This window comes from Phaethon lepturus, unplaced genomic scaffold, assembly GCF_000687285.1.
Source record: "Phaethon lepturus isolate BGI_N335 unplaced genomic scaffold, ASM68728v1 scaffold578, whole genome shotgun sequence".
Lineage (NCBI taxonomy): Eukaryota > Metazoa > Chordata > Aves > Phaethontiformes > Phaethontidae > Phaethon > Phaethon lepturus.
Genome location: NW_010556707.1, coordinates 89,236 through 106,161, shown reverse-complemented (window position 1 = coordinate 106,161; position 16,926 = coordinate 89,236). Strand labels below are relative to the sequence as shown.

At 40.2% G+C, this 16,926-nt stretch overlaps 1 protein-coding gene across 1 annotated transcript in view; it reads left to right on the top strand.

Moving 5' to 3' along the window:
* The window catches only part of SH3KBP1 (SH3-domain kinase binding protein 1), a gene marked incomplete at its 5' end in the record, with an annotated part of 104,896 nt that overhangs the window by 11,879 nt on the left and 76,091 nt on the right, over positions 1-16,926 (top strand). Inside the window, one exon of the mRNA XM_010292532.1 lies at positions 5,565-5,761. Within this exon, the coding sequence (XP_010290834.1) occupies positions 5,565-5,761 (197 nt within the window). The remainder of the gene's footprint in view (positions 1-5,564; positions 5,762-16,926) is intronic.

Sequence of the window (16,926 nt, the reverse complement as noted above, 5' to 3'; positions counted from 1 at the left end):
AATCTGTTTTGGTACATTTCAGAATGTTGCTCTCAAAAGACCTGTAACTGGCATAGCAGGAGTGTGGTATGTTTGAAATGTCTTGAGAAAACTAATCTCTCTTATGTACCCATAGAGGAAAAACTGTGTGTGAAGTGCGAAATTCCTCCAGACAGTGTTGTGAGAATTTAATCTTCATGAATACTAAATTATCTTGCATTTGTAACGAGCACGAAGCAACAGAGAATCTTAGAGCTCTAAGTGTTTTTAAATAGCTGTATGTCAGTAGTCCCATATCTTGTCCCAGCCAAAATTTGGGAACAGTTGGCTCCTGGGAATTTTAACTTATTGCTGCTGATGCTGCCCTTGTTCAGACTTGAAGTATCTTACCATAAAAATGCACCCAACACTCAGATTTGAGCCCTACCTTGTGGTGCTGCAGATGATTCAGCAACAATAAATCTAGGTAAAAGAATAGTGTCTTTGCTTATGGAGCCAGAAAGGGGAAGTGACACCCCCAAAAGACTTACCTCCTTCCTGAGCAATTTTAAAGATCTGAAAAATTTTCCTACTGTTAGGACTGGTGTGATAGTAGGCACGTTAGTGAGCACCTTGTTGATGTTATGTACTTAGCTTGTCAGCTCTCCAAATGCTGACAGAGCTGACAGATTTGAGAAAAGTTGCTGTTTCAAATTAAAAAAAAAAAAAAAAAAAAAAAAAAAAAAAAAAAAAAAAAGATGAGAGGCCTGACTACTGTAGCTTTTCTCCTGTCCTGGCTATACTTGAAGTATTTAATAACTAGACTTAAAAGAAAAGCAAAAGATGTGCTCGGTGCTTTTGAGGATAGCAGTTTCCTGAGCTGCTGGCCGTACCTTAGCGCTTCAGTTCATAGCTCTACCCCAGCTGTTTCAGACTGCCTGGGTGTACTGGGCAGCAGCAGCGGGCGAGACTGCCAGCTGAAATGCTCTCCAGTTTTTAATGCCCATTCAGCAACATGACTTCCCTGCTAACTGTAGCTCTTCTTGCAGAAAATTTCATGTTTAAAATTCATAATCTGACAGTCTAGGTCACCCAGGTTCCTGCTTAGTTCCTAGCTGTATCTGTGGGCTAGATTTGTCTTTTGGGGAAACTGTCCCCTCCAGCTCCGTTTGCCTTCTAATCTGTTTGCAGTAGTGGTGAAAAAGGCCATGAAAAGCTGGGCTGGGGGGAGGGTGGTTGGAAGAGGGACATTTTTCCATTTCTAAGAGGAGGGATCACCTCAGCCATCAGCCAGTGCTTCCTTGTGTAGGCAGGTCTAGGGATACCAGTGCAGCTGCACTTGGCGGGATTTATCCGAGAGAATTGCTGACATATATATGCTGATTATATCTATGTCTATATCTGTATCTGGGAACAACCCAAAGAACAAATAAATGAGAGGAAAGAATTTGTCAGGCAAGGGTGGACATAGTGTTGCAAATTCTTGCTTGCAAGTTTTTTACCTGTACAAATCAGAGGTGTGTATCTCATGTACCTTGGGAGGAAGGTAAGAGAGAGTATCCTTCGCACGTCCTTAGGAGTAAGACTGTTTTGTACTTAAACACTGCATTATAATTTCTTAATGTTACTGCAGATCTTCATTTTATCTAATTTATTCTCAGTTTCCACTGCATGTAATCCTCCTCTTCTGTCACCTTTGTCTCTTTCCCTCAGCCATGAAGTGATAAGAGCAAGAGCAGACTAGTTCTTGGAAAAGTCATGGCTTCTATTCTTTCTATTTATTTAAGTCCAGAGGGCTCCTCAGCTTCTGTTAGACAAAAAAATAATAAATTACATTATTTTCCTAATTGGTCAGGAAGGATTCTTTTAACTTGGAAGGAGCTTTGTAAGGTTGGCCTCAGTATCCAGCCACTCAAATGCAGTTTATTTTAGACAGACATCGCTTCAGTCCATTCTGTCCCCATTAAAAAAAACCCAAACCAACAAAATCCTGTTATTTCCTGTGTTGCTTTTATTATGAGGACTGTATACTGAAACAAAGCTCTGTGGCAGCATTGAGAATGAAGTGGCTGTTGAATTATCATCAAGCACAGATGGGTGATGCTAGGGAAATCTGTTGTAAGCCTGAGGTGAGGTGTCTGGTAGAAGGTATGATGTCTCATCATAGAAGAATGGTAATAAAAGATGAAGATGCAGTAATGAAAAACAAGTGATGAACCATAAACAAAAGCCTAATTCTTACTGGAGCCCCTTGAGATTTCTGATCTCTATTTCATGCAGGCTTCAAAGATCTGGAAGTCCATGTGAGACCTGTTGAGTAATTCCCATAATTACTTCCATATTTTATTTCCAACATATGTCCAAGGTCAGGTCCTCTTCTCCCACGATTAGTGATGCAGAAAAGCTATTTTTAAAATAGTTTTTCTGTTCAGCTCAGGAAGTGGCTAAGAGCGGTCATGGATCCTATCAGTTAAAATCCAGTTACTTGTGGAGGGAGGTCTATGCACTGCTTCTTCACTCCATCACAGAGTAGTTCAAGGAGATTCTGGCAAGGATGAAAGAGGGAACCTTTGCCAGAGGGTAATTTTCCTATCCCATATGAGGAAGATCCTTTGTTCAGCAAAGAGTTGATGACCACTATGATTTGTTTGAGTTTTTTGAGTTGTGGACATTTTATTCTCAGAAATATTATTTGTAACTCACTATAGTTGACTGGTAACCCCTCCCTTTGCATTTAAAAGTAGTAGAAGAAAGTAGGTTCTAGCCCCTGTCTCAGCCAGGGCCCTGGTGACTAATCATAGAATCATTTGGGTTGGAAGGGACCTGTAAAGGCCATCTAGTCCAACCCCCCTGCAGTGAGCAGGGACATCTTCAACTAGATCAGGTTGCTCAGAGCCCCGTCCAGCCTGACCTGGAAGGTTTCCAGGGATGGGGCATCTACCACCTCTCTGGGCAACCTGTTTCAACCTGTTCCAACCTCATCTTTTGCAAAGCTGGGAAAGGTCCAGCTAGTAGAACTTAAAGCTTACTCTGTTAACGGCAAAGTCACAACAAGGTGTAGGAATAAGAAAGAGGCAGTGACTTTGACTTGTTGCCAGAAGAGATTTAGACCTCTCAGACATAATTAATCTAGCCTTGCATCTCTTAGTGCCTCTGCATCACAGAATGGCTCTGCTATGCATAGCCACCCCACTCCCCCCAACCACAGCACAGAGCAGAATCACTGTGAATGCTTGAATTCCCCGGTTATTGCTTTCAGGAGGTCTGGAAGAGAAGGAGCGCACAGAAATTGCTTTACTGACGGCAGGAATACTACTGTTCTAACTACCATAATAAACCGGTGAGACCAGATTTGAAGTTTTCCTCCAGGCCCTTCTTGGGAAAATAAAAAGTCCAAATAAAGAGAAAAAGACCTCAGCATATTGAAGAAGAGAATTGTGTATTATTATTTAGAATTCTTTAAAATTCCAGTCCTGCACAGTTTATGGAAAAAAATAGCTCATTCAATGCTATCTCAATTGAATGCTCAAAGAAACAGAAATGTTACTTCTATTCAACAGAGAGGTGTGGCAGCCACTCCGGAGGCCAGAGGGCTTCAGCATTTTGCTTAGTCTTTAGTCTTTTTGTTTGTTTCAACTGGGAACTTTCTCTTTTTCTGCATTCATACTCCTTTCAAGTTTCAGGTACAGAAAATCTCAGAGCAGCATATGATGGTTTTTCTGCTTAACAGATTTGCTTAAAATCCTGGCCTGACACACAATTCTTGATTTCTTTTCCTAGCAGCACCCTGGTGTGGAAATCTCTTTAACAGATAGTCCCTTGCATCCTGGATCGTGAAGTTGTGCCTGTAGTCCTCAGGACGTGCAGTGGTTTCTGTGGTTCACTGGAGAAGCTTAAAGTAGCCCTTGAAGACGATGCTGTGTTTTACTGGGTAGTCGTGTTCCTAAACAGTGAATTGCCAGGAAGACAGGAAGTCTTCCCCAAAACAGGAACTGCTCACCAGCATGGCAGAAAGTTGTTGGATGGAGACTGTCTGTCTGTTAAAACCAAAGCCATCACTTGAGCTGGGGAGACAAAAGCAAAGGGTTCAATTGCTAATATTAAAAATTTTATTCATAAAGATTTTCATTGACTTCATAAAATATTTTTTCTTTAGGTAATTCCTCTAATTGGTTTTGAAGGGTTGTTCTATTGTAGGCTGGAAATGATACTCAGATGCTTTCAGCGCAGGAACACTGCTTTATTCTGTTTCTGTTGCTTACACACAGCAGAGAATTGTAGAAATTGAGGCATTACAAAGATTTCATGAATCTTTGCGCATAGTCCACAACTTGCAGCCCATTTATAGGGATCAGGTAGACTTGCCTGATCTTAATGCTATTTCTTTCCTTTTGGCAGAAATACAGGTCATTTTTGGGTAACATTACTTGCTTGCCAAAGGGAAGAGGGAAAGCGGTTTGTATATAATCTCTATTTGATTTTAGGTGTCTAGGTTTCAAAGAAGAATCTTTCTTCTGTACTGGCAGCCTCTTATGATGAAAATCCATTGTAATCACTTTGTGGACCTTGATATCAAAATAATTAAGAAGAGAAGCTTCTGAGATCCACATCTGTGGCACCACAAATGCTTGTGAGGGGAATGTGAGGATTTGAGTTTGTTATTGCTAGGTAGAATTAGTGCTGTAGTAGCAGCAATTGCTGTGGTTTTCCTGGAAGCATGGTTAAGTCAATCTGTAATGTAGGAAGGAGGATTTAAACGATTTGGGGGACTGTTTCAATTGGAGGAAACTTCAGTGGGTCACTCCTGCTGCCAGTGACTGGGCTGATTCTGCACCGTTTTGCAAAGTGGCTGAAGCATCACCGTATTGCATCTGTGGCCTCTGCTATTCAAACAACAGATATTTTCAGATAAGCACAGATAAATTTTCCTATTCACTGAGAGAAGTAATGCAAATCAGAATGTCAGTTTTGATTTATTACATTCCTGGAGGATAGTGTGCATGGGTGCTTTTCTTATGAGGCTGTCTATGCTGCAGAGAGATTTAATTTTCAGCAAGGAACGTATTATGCAGCTTATTTGATTGCAAATTTGTTTAAACAGCTTTCAGCTTTATATTTTCCAGTTAGGTATTGTATCTTTAGATACTAATTGCATAATTGGCTTTATATGAGTCACACAGATTTAAGGTACAGCGTGCCTGGTCTGACTGCTTGTTAGCTTTAAATGGCTTTATACAATAGCTGTCCTAGAATGGAATTTAACTCTTTCATTTATTGAGTTGTCTTCCAAATAATTTTTGTCTGAGGAAGAAAGATTTTCTTGGTACTCAAGGAATTGCCATCTTCATTCGTGAAGTTTTGATGCTGGAGTATGCATGTTTTGTGGATTGGTGTAAGTTCTGACTGGTACACCAATGTGATGAAATAAAGTGGGTTTTAAAACTCAAAAATGAGCGCATGGCACAGAGAGCAACTTCTCTCCCTGTTTCTTGTGATTTCATTTTCCTTTAGAGGATGGTGGGAGGGATCATTTTCCAGTCACAATTTCTTTTGAAAACAGTGAGCTTTACAACTAAGATTCTATCTTTCATCCCTCCATTTCACAGGCCTAAAAGATGCTACAGGCTCTGAGAGTGATGGTGGTGACTCTTGCAGCACAAAGTCAGAAGGAGCCAATGGAGGCACTACAATCCAACCCAAAAAGGTCAAGGGTGTTGGCTTTGGAGATATCTTCAAAGACAAACCCATAAAGCTACGACCAAGGTCAATAGAAGTTGAAAATGACTTTCTCCCAGTAGATAAGGTATGTGTCATTCCTTAATTCTCTCTTGGTGTTGGTTTAAAAAAGTTTTCACCCCAAAGTTCTGAATTTTGTCACTGGCCCAAACTTGAAGTTTATGGTCATTATTTCCTAATCTTTCTGTGGACAACGTTCTCCTTTTTTTTGTTTTGCTGCACACCAGGAAGTGAATTACAGTGAGGTTGGTTGTCTGCAAGAACCGTTACTGTGCTTAAAAACTTACTTCTCTGTGCGTACCTATATTGGCCTTTTTTCTAAGAAAATATTAGTTTAGAGAGCAAGACTAGAGAGGCTTTTCAGGTTTGCAGTTACATTACGGTTAAGAAAAAAAAAGCAGCTAATCTTTATATAAACTAAGAGGGAGATACTGTCACTGTGCCATCAGTGACAAAAGGAAGCTTTGGCAAATACCTAAATACATCAAATTAGTCCTGGGTTTGTTGATTTTAAAATGCTTTCAAAAATTGCCTAGCTTTGTTTAAAGGTATTAGTAAAAATTAAAGCTTTTTTTTTTGTGGGTTTGTTCTATATGACATAAAAAGAAAGTCCTGAGATTAACACTTGGGGAAAAAATTTACTTTCTGACAAACTGAAACAGACCACCTTTTTGCAGAGCACTCTTTGTTCCAAAGCCTCCAAAACCATCACTAAGTACATTAGAAATAGAGAGAGAATAGAAAGCAAAATGAGATGTTTCTAATAAACTGGAGGAGGCAAACTTTTAAAAAAAAAGGGCTGGTCACTCTTAAGGTATGTTTTTTAGGAAACAAAGAAAGAAATGCATTGCTTCCTAATGAAGTAGCAACCGAAGAAAAAGCTGTGAAATCCTTCCTTTAAGTGAACAGTTAGATTTGCACAGCGTTACTGATATGCTGAGAAGTGTTAGGAGGCTTCCAGAGCCTGGAGTTCTGCTATGGGCATAGTTAACGTTCAGCATTTTCTTTGGCTCCGTGGTGATTTTAAGAAGCTCCCGGGAGCTGCTCTCGTTCCCTGGTGCGGCAGCTTCTCACCTTTTGAGTTGTGCTTGTCCAGTTGTCTGTAGAACCAGGTGCTTCATGAATTACATCTTTTTGGCCCACAAAGCTTTTGGGTTTTAACCTAGATCATTTCAGTGACCTGATTTATAGCACAGCACCTACCCCCACATCTGCCCTGAGTTACAGCGGTACAGCAGAAGGGGAGATCCTGCAACGCATAGTGGAAACTTCTTAAGTTAGTTATGCTGAGGGAGAACTGGTTAATATTTTACAGCAGACTGCAATTTGGCTTCTGTATGAGGAGGGTGGTGAAGAGCTGGGGTGATCTAAGTAAAAGAAAAACCATTTGATGGCTGGCTGCAATCTTGTTCATACAAGTCCCATGTAAGGAAAATCGCTTTGTGTATAGGAAGCACCTGATACGTGACTTAAACTCATGCATGTCTATACCTAACGCTTTTTTTTTTGACTTGGGACATAGAAAGTCCTGTAGCATCAGGAAATGTGTATTTTAATAATGCAATTCTACAAGAGGTGGGTTTTAAATTATTAATTTCCTGCATCTAGGTGTGTAAAGGAAATACGCAGTGCGGGAAGAAAATCACCTAAGATAAACACACTATTATAATTTCCATTACAATAGTATTTGTAATTGGTGCGTAACATAAGCATTCACTTGTGAGGGTGATGCATATGTAGTCACTGACCAGAATTCATGTGTTGCACAAAATTCAGTTCTCCCAAGACTGATATAGGCAGATTACAATTTACAAATGATAAGGCCCTGTTAATGCCACATGAGGATTTCTTGTGTCTGCAGTTTACTGTAAGTGTAGCTATCTGTACAGTAGTGATTGTAAATGGGAACTGATTAAAATAAATTACATATCCCTTGAACTCTGAAGAACCTTCTTTTAATGTGAAGTGTTCGCAAAGTGCTTATGGAGTGGCCTTCATTCCCTGAAGGGAAGTCTTATTCCACTTTACAATAATGAGAATTCTTACCTTTGTTTTTCACAAAGAACAAATATTTGTGCAGCATAAGTCAATATGTTTGTTACCCAGCCAAAAATTAAACATAAATTTTCAGAAAATTTCTAAAATTTTCCATCATAATCACAGACCTTCCTTCCTATGTCTTCAAAATTCTCCTAAAGTTGGTGTGGTTAGTGGAAAATAATGGCTTCATTTTTGTAAACACAATCCATTATTTGTGTTTCAAGTGTGTAGATAACTAAAAGCAGTGCTACTTTGCTGTCCTTGCTGTTTTTCTGTCTAGGGTCAGGATGGTTAACCTTTGAGCAGTGCCATTCAGAGGCTTCAGCACTGCGGTCTTTGCCTTCTCATAGCAAGAAAATGTGATTCACTGACACAACATTTGGTTACAATTGCAAAACATTAACCTCCCAAGTACTTCTCCCCTGGCTGCAGGAAATTCTTCCCTCGTCATTGTCATGTTCTTTGCCATTTAGCGCAGGCTGAGAGAGGGAGAATCCTCTGTTAAGTTTGTCATTCCAAGCAAGGTTGTATTTAGCTTCCAAGCTCTGCGTGCTGGATCAAAAGTGTCACAATGTCTGACGCACAGTGCCAAATCGGTACAAGTTTTTCTCTAGCAATGTGTCCAGCTCTGGAGCCCTCAGCAGAGGAAAGACATGGACCTGTTGGAGCGGGTCCAGAGGAGGGACACCAAAATGATCAGAGGGATGGAACACCTCTCCTGTGAGGACAGGCTGAGAGAGTTGGGGTTGTTCAGCCTGGAGAAGAGAAGGCTCCAGGGAGACCTTGTTGCACTTTCCCGTACTTAAAGGGGGCTTATAAGAAAGATGGGGACAGACTTTTTAGCAGGGCCTGTTGTGATAGGAGAAGGGGTAACGGTTGTAAACTAAAAGAGGGCAGATTTAGACTAGATCTAAGGAATAAATGTTTCACAATGAGCGAGGGGAAACCCTGGCCCAGGACGCCCAGAGAGGTGGTAGATGCCCCATCCCTGGCAACATTCAAGGTCAGGTTGGACGGGGCTCTGAGCAACCCGATCTAGTTGAAGATGTCCCTGCTCACTGCAGGGGGGTTGGACTGGATGGCCTTTGCAGGTGCCTTCCAACCCAAACTATTCTATGATTCTGTGAATGTAGTCTTTAAAGGGATCTTAGCCCTGTTATGTGCCTTGCTCATTTACATGTAGCCTCAGTTTTTCAGTAACTTGTAATCTTTTGAAGAGGCAGAAACAATGCTCTCCTCAATTCCTTCTTTTTTTTTTCAATTCTTTCAGAAGTTAGGAGACCCTCGAACTCCTTCTGTTGCTTCTTCTTGATACAGTTATTGATGAAACTTTTTATATATTACTGTAATGATACTGTTACCTTTTTGATTTAAAATATTTCCTAACAACTACTGATTTTTTTTAAAGCATCAATAAATTACTGTGAGGATTTTATAACGTGGGATTAGATAGACCAAGATAGTTCCCACAGAAAATGGCAGTTCCATTTACAGAAGAATCAACAGGGTCTCATTTTGTTGGTGTTATCACTTTGTGTTCCAATGTGTTTTCAATTGTATGAATCATAAGTTTAGATCATGTTTCACGCAGAGGTGACATGAATTACTGGGGCGTTAAGTTAAGGAGGCTTTTACAGAAATGTTGGCAGAAGTGTGAGGGCAGAAAGGATTGCGGCCAGATGAGCAGAAGCAGATGCCATTAGGCTCTCCGGTAAATCACCAGGCAATTTGATGTGCTCCAAGTGTTAGCCCAGTGGTAAAAATGTAGGATATAGTGGCCTTGGCTTTTAAGGTGATCAATAAACTCTTTAACTAAAGGCAAAACTGTGGAATTGCGTGAAACCTCATTGGTTTTATTGGTGTGCAGAATTCATTGCTTTTTTTTGTGTTTTAAAAATCACAGAAGCAGATTATCCTAGGGAAGTTAATGGTGCGGTTGTGGGAGTTTAATTTGAGCAGTGCCGTCAGAGCTGTGTTTTTTTTTTTTTTTAAAGAATCAAATATATATATGCTTTGTAGTCCTTTTCTTTGCCTGTTTATGTTGATGAATTGACCATTGGCCATATATAAGTAGAATCAGATTCCTGAGGCTTGGCTCTGTCAAATTCCCATTAGTAATAGGTGTAAGTAAGTGAACTAATTTACAAAGGTACATGTGACTGAAGACATAGCTTGCTGACAGATGAATTTTTAGAAGAAACACAGTACACGTATAGGCATGTTGTATCTCCTGAGAAAATTCAGTGTAACACTGTTAAAGTAGTACAAGTTTTATGGTCAAATAGAAATGCCCGTTTCACACGTCCTCCTCCTGCTCATGCAGCTTCAAGATATTTAAACAGGAGTTTATGCTTATTTATTTTTTCCTTTTTTTTATTTTGTAGTAGCTTATGTAAAACTTCTGTTTGTAGGTTGGACTTCCCTCCACTATGATCTATATGTGCTTCCATTTTTCTAACAAGCTGTCACTTTTTCCTCTCCTGTCTAAAAATAAACCTCTGAAAGTAAAGGAAAATTAGTTCAACCGATACATTTCCTTAGTCTGAGTTAACTGTATGGGGTTGGTCAGTGAGTTGAGGCTTCAGCTGGAAATGCTAAAGGCCACTATAGGTGAATATAAAATAAAAAGTCTTAAAAAGCCGTTTTTACCTCTCTGAAAACTGCCCTTACTTCAGAAGAGACTACTGAGAGTATTTTTCACATTTTCCATTTGAAATGTATTAGTAGTTTTCTTCAGGCAAGACTTTCATAGTTGGCTAGCAGCGGTGAATTTGAGCAGAGCTAGATTTCATTAACAGCCTTTGATGAGGTCACATTAGCATTTGCCAGAAATTAATGTAAATTATACACTCAACCATCAAACTGGGGAATATTGCAGCCACTGTAATGATTTAGTATAAAAGGAGAGGCTGTCATGGCTCTAGATCCAGCAACTTGTAAGGTCTAGTTAACTGGTGTTTAGGGATCCTTCTCACTCCAAAACACTGAATTTACACGGAAAATTTTATTTCTGTATATATTTAGTATGTTTGAGAGAGGAGAAATGGAGAAAAAATAATGGAAGTAGACACAAGAGCTATAAGGCCTAGAAGCTCATGTCAATTATTAAGTCTGCTTGTCCTCTGTAATAAGATAGAAATTTGTAAACTCCGAGACGGAGCTCCTGCAAGGTCTGAGTTTCTGTTTTAAGCCGGTGAGCTGGGGACCCAGAAACGGTGGGGAATGCGTCGCGCTGACAGTCACGTCTCTGCCACACCTGTTCTGGCAGTTCCTGCCTGCTTGCTTGTAGAAAACGTTTTTTCCCCTTAATTTTCAGTTGTCATTTAAAAAGAAGTCTTCGGGAGGTGCAAGTTGGAGGCTCCTGCTGGCATTTCTAAACCAGCTAACGATGTGTCCGAGCCCGGCCAGTGCTGCCCAGCGGCACCCGCAGTGCGTGGGTCTGCGCCTGCCTCCCTACGGCACGGCTCGCTGCTGCTTGCTTTTCCCCTCCGATGCCTTCAGAGCTGTTTGCTCCCTTCACAGGAATGTTGAAGCCAGTGTTCAAAATACTGAGATAATGACAAAATGGATGTGAGCGAAACCTCCTGGATACGAACGCTATGAAAAACGCCTGCTGAGGCAGAGAGCGTGCGGTGTGAGTACCAAAGTGTGTGTCGCACTTTGCGCTTGAAAGCACGGGGCTCTGGCGTTCGTTGTTCGGAGACGGCCATCGGTGATGGCAGCAGCGGTCGTGGCAAGCATCAGCAGCGTGTCATACTCTGCGTAGGAGCAGGGGGAAGCACTCAGCTGCTCAAGCAGCATTTGTGTTTTGCTTTCAAGTTGCTGTCTGCTGTAGTCTGGCACCCCTGCCCTAACCAGTTATGGTGGTGCCATCTTATGAGGAAAGCTACAGGGGAAGAAGGACCCTCACCCCTTCTGCAGCTGGCCTGAGAGCAAGGCCGGAGTAACTAATTCACAGCAATAAGAAGGAAAGGTAGGGAAAATATGGTCGGCTCGTGAAATGAGGGAGGGTCGAAAAGCAGCACGCCCCTTTTGGGGAGGCTGACTCAAAGCAGGACTTGGTACCAAGGGGATAGAACAGGAAATGGAAAATTAAATTTAAAGAGAGGAACAAATTCGATAACCTTGGCTGGCAAGGAGTCTCTGCTGAGTCACTGAACTGTGCTACGTGGGTGAATAGTGACTCCTGATCTCCCGCATACTTCCTTGCCTTCCCTGCTACCCCCTTAGATATCTGTGCTTGCATGTTTTCTCACTTTGGTCTGTGAAAGGTTCAAGCTGCCTGAACAGAGTTGTGCAGGCATTGGTGATGTGGTTCAGCTTTCACATCAGTCCGCACTAGCAGTTTTTGGCCGAGGAGGTTACCCACACAACGGTTCGTGCTGCCTGTGATGGTTTTTAGGCTTTTGTTTTTAATTGGACTCTAAATAAATGCAAGCTAGCTGTTGTCCATGCCACAAGACTTTACATGTATATCGTTGGTCTTTGTTCAGAAAAGATTTGTCTGTATGAAAGAAACACATCAAGCATATGCGTGAAAACATTTTCAGCACGTGTTTCTGACTTGAGCTACTTAGAGGACATCTAAAAATAGAAGCAGAGGAGTGTAAGAAGTATCCATAGTACCAGAACTTACTCCTAAAAGCAACGTGGAAAATCTGGTCTGTTCTCCTGGGGCACAGCACTTGGCTTCTGCCAGAATGGGTTCTCCTGGAGGAGTGCTCTCTGGGAGGGAATGCTCCTGATTTTGCAGTCATGGTTTTGATTAGGAAATCTTAGGATGCTTCAGTCTGAAAAACAGGATGTGCAGGTTTAAGCTAATGCAATTTTATTTCATAATAGGGAGACAATAAAAATATGTATGTTGTAAGTTGCTCTGGATCGGTAGCTTGCTAATCACAGTAAACCTCTGAATCTCAGTTTAATTTGTACCATTACCAAGCCTTATATCCCGACAAGCATTATAAAAGAAGAATCGTTGAAAACCTCAAAATGTTGTGCTTTAATAGTTTAAAATAAAGCTGGTTTCCTGAGTTCCAGAGATACTTGATGGAGACATAAGCTGAATTTCTAGGAAAGATTTGTCTCATGTTTCAACTTCAGTACGGAGAAAATGCTTCAGAAAGTAACAATACTGCCATGCCAGCTGGCTTTTTTTGCTGTCTGATGAGCTTCAAGAGAACTGGTTCACCGATTAATAACATATAATATGTCTAATAATAGCAGTAAAATTACCTAAGTAATATCTAACTGATATAAATTGATATAAAAAGATTTAATTTAGTATAACCAAAGCTTTAGGAATAAACAGTTTTATAAACTGTATCTTAGTGTTTCTAAGTAAAATGATTTTTTTTCTTGCCCCCACTTGGATTTTGTCAGATAATATAACTGATATTATGTCTGAGTTGTTAAGTTTTTTAAGCTTTGAAAAGATTATAAAAATTCTAATGAAATGACATTTGGTATTCTTAGCACACACAACCTTTGAAAATGAAAAGAACAAATACAGTTATGCAAAAAAGAAAAAAAAAATAACCCACCTGACTTTGGGAATTACATAAAAAACTTTCATGTTTGCTGAGGTGTTAAAAAGACTGGTGAATGTAAACCAAACTGAATATAATCTGTGAAGTAAAATTTATACACTCATCTTTTGCTGTCTATTTAGCTTCATTAGTTTTTGGAATTTTTGTGAATGGGTTTCCTTTTTTAAATTTTCCCTAGTTGAAGATTATTTTTTAAAAGCCATGCCTGATTGTCATACTTTTATATACTCATAAATTGTATAAATTACAAATGTGTTACAGATTATTCTTCTCTCTTAAAATAAGTAACAATAATCGTGTGTTTTCTGGAACTGATAGTGATGTACTGTAACATAGCTTGAAAATAATTTGTGATTGGAAGGTAGAAATCTTCAGGAAGGGGTTGCAGGTTGGTGGGTCTTCAGGCTTTGCTCTCAATCGCTCCCGAACCCGTTCTGCAGCATGGTGCAGGCACAGGGAGTATGGCTGTAAGAGATGTTGCCTTTTCTGTGAGCCATCATCTCTTGCTCGTTTCCATTCTTTGAAATATCCTGGTATTTTTTCTGGAGGTTTGCATTTGCAGTGATAGTCCTACTCAGATCAGTTGTGATTTGCTTTCAGTATAAGGCCAAAGGGCATCTCAGAGATCATCTAATCCAAGCCTCTCAACAGGATTAGAACCAAATATATCTAAATAATCCCCAGGGAATGGCTGGTTTTTAAAAAAGCATCCAATAAGTAAATTTGTATAACCTCCCTGTGTTCTTGTATTTCACTCTTGTAGCAGAAAATATATTGTTATATCCTGGCTCTGCAAATGAAGCTTTTTCTGGGTGTTTTTTTTGTGGGAACCATGTTGAACAATTCACTGTCCTCCTCTTTAAAATCTACATGCTGTCGAAGTTTATCATGTCCCTCCTTACACTGTTTCTCAAAACTAGAGAGAACCTTTTTTTTGCTTTTATCTTTTTAATGTGTGAGTTCAGAGGCTTTTTCCTTGTCTCGTAATTGTGTTGGCACTCCCATGAGAATGCTTCTGTAGAGAATGGGCAGTGTGTGTATATGGAATGCCTTGAGTGTGCCTAAGTATTTCCATAGTAGACATATTTCTGTCTAAATGCTAACTGAATGGTATATAAGGTTGAATGGCAGTGAGAGTGTATAGTGTCTTGTGGTTTGCTTAAATATAGATAGTTAATTTCTTCCAAATTATCTGAGAAGTCCATGGTGTGCTCCCCTCCTCTGACCTTTTTCAGTCATTTTAAAGTTGAAAGTTTGTGAGGAGGCAATACTAAGATTTTCATGGAACAGAGCATCATCTTAGTGATGTTTCAGTTCCTTGATCATATTTCTTTGAAAAACAAAAGCAGAAACAAAGGCATAAATGACCTGAAATTTCAGCTTTTTTGGTTTTTTTAAGAGAGACACGAACACACTCAGAATTTGTCATAAGCTCATTTTCCTGTAGAGTTATTTGCAAAACTTTCTGCCTGGGCTGTTGAGAAAAAGCCTGTACATCCTCGCTCACATTGCCTTTCCTAGCTGCCAGTCTCAAGAAGCCAGGAGAGACTAGGCCGGCTTGGGAAAGGAGAGGAAACTTCTCGCTGCGAGGGAGCAGAGGTAGGAAAAGCTCCAGATTTCCTGTGAAATAAACAAGTGGAACCTTTGTTTCCCCGGGATGGCCCGGAGCGTGAGTCAGTGTCAGGGCTGGGCTCCCGCTCTCGCTGAGCTGAGCTCACGCAAGGAAGGGGAAGGACTCCAGGGCTCTTCTTGGACACTTCGAGCTGCTGAAAGGCAGCTTGGCTTCACAATGGGAGAGGAGGTATTTCTTTTACAATTAGTTGTGGGCTTTTTTTTCTTCTGTGGCTGTTTAAAACTGTATCGTAATATATATTCTGCAAGATTCGACTGCAGGGTTCTTTGGTTCTTCTGCACACTTTGTAGATGTTGGGTAGGTAAAAAGGAAGGAAAAAGGGTGCTGGGGATCCTGAAGTGCATTTCTGCTATAGAGGACCGTATTAGAACAGAGGGTTACTTCTGTGTGAAAACATATTCTGCCCTGGCTCTGTTTAGCCCAAGTTTTTTTCCTTTTGGACTCTTTGGCCATTAAACTTGCACAGATGTTTTTTATTTCTATATGATTTGGTTTCAATTTTCTTACTGTAAAGAATAATGTAACTTAACAGTGAAGCAAGACTAGTTACACAGTCTTTAGGATGTGTTGCTCTTTCAAATGTTTGCATAGTAAACAAAAAATTCCCCACCCCCCCTTTTTTATTCCTTCCCAAATGCACTAATAAAACTTCTTTTTTGGCAGAAAAAAGAGGAGGAGAATTACTAATTCCTCTTCTCTGTGAGGTGACATTTGGAGTCTTTTGTACAAATGAGAAAAACTGATACAAATGCTTCTTGGGGAAAATGATCTCGGATAATAAAATCTAAATGGAAATTATCCTTTCCTTCAAGAAATAGCAAGGAAAACTGGAGTCAACTGATGCTTGTAAAATTTTATAGAAAGCTGAATGGAAAGACACCAAGTAAACTGTTTAATGATTTGCAGATACCTTGGGGACTCTTCGTAGAAAAATGTAAATTTCTCTCAACGTTGGCTTTTCACAGCTAAAGTCGGTAAGCTGTTCGAAGAAATGAAGCTACAAGTTTTCCAAGTTGCTTTTTCTCTTAAAATGCACCATGTGTCTGTCATCTTTTCTGCCTTAAAAAAACCGAAGAGGAAGGAGGAAAGGAGTAGTGCAAAAGGATCATAGACCAGCCAGGCACTCAGTGGGATAAAGTCTGTAGGCCAGTTTCTAAAATGCCTTTTTAACTCTGTGTTGCATGGGTTTCTATAGGAGGTCAGTGGCATTTTTGTTTCTAAAATAGTTCTTAAATACTATGGGCATGAGCTTTTATTATTACAGTGAGTTGACTAAGTGCTTCGTAAAAACTTCCCAATAAAAACCAAGGAGGGGGAGAGAGGACTCAGCTCCTGGGGAGGAAGTCCTGATGCAACAGCAACTGGTAGCCAAGTTCGGGCTGCTGGTGCCTGCTTTCTGCTGGGCACCGGGCTATTTGCCACGCACTGGCCACCCAAAGAGCAGTAGAGCCTCCGTAAGTACAGCTGACAGTTTCTTCTGCAGCAGTCTCTGTGGCTAAAGGACTTCCTGAAAAGAGAAGCTGAAACACATGATATTAGTAGTTTTCCATTTGTGTTTCGAGTTTCAGAGCTTCAGTCAAAGGAAAAGCCATGACATTCCAGTCAGTTGAACGAGAACTGGATGGAGATGCTAAGGCATTTTGCTTTGTCACTTGTTGCTCTGCAGTTTTCCCTGTTAGAGTTTAAAATAAAAATATCTCCCTGTGCTGCCTCAGTAACTTCTGTCCTTATTTCAGTGAGCACGATGGGGAAAAGATAATACTAAAAAATGAAAATTAAAGATAATTTGAGGAGAAAAGAAGAAATATAATGCCAAAATGAAAGAAATACTTGCTGTCACACTAAGTCTGGGACTATCTGCATGACAGTATGGATTTTAGTCTTTTTTCAAAATCACAGTTTGAAAAATATAATTGAACAGCTACTTGGTGGTTTGTTGTCGGCATCATAACTTTCACAAAAGGGCAAAGTAGTATTGTTTCCACTTTAAAAAAGAAAGTACTAAAGAAG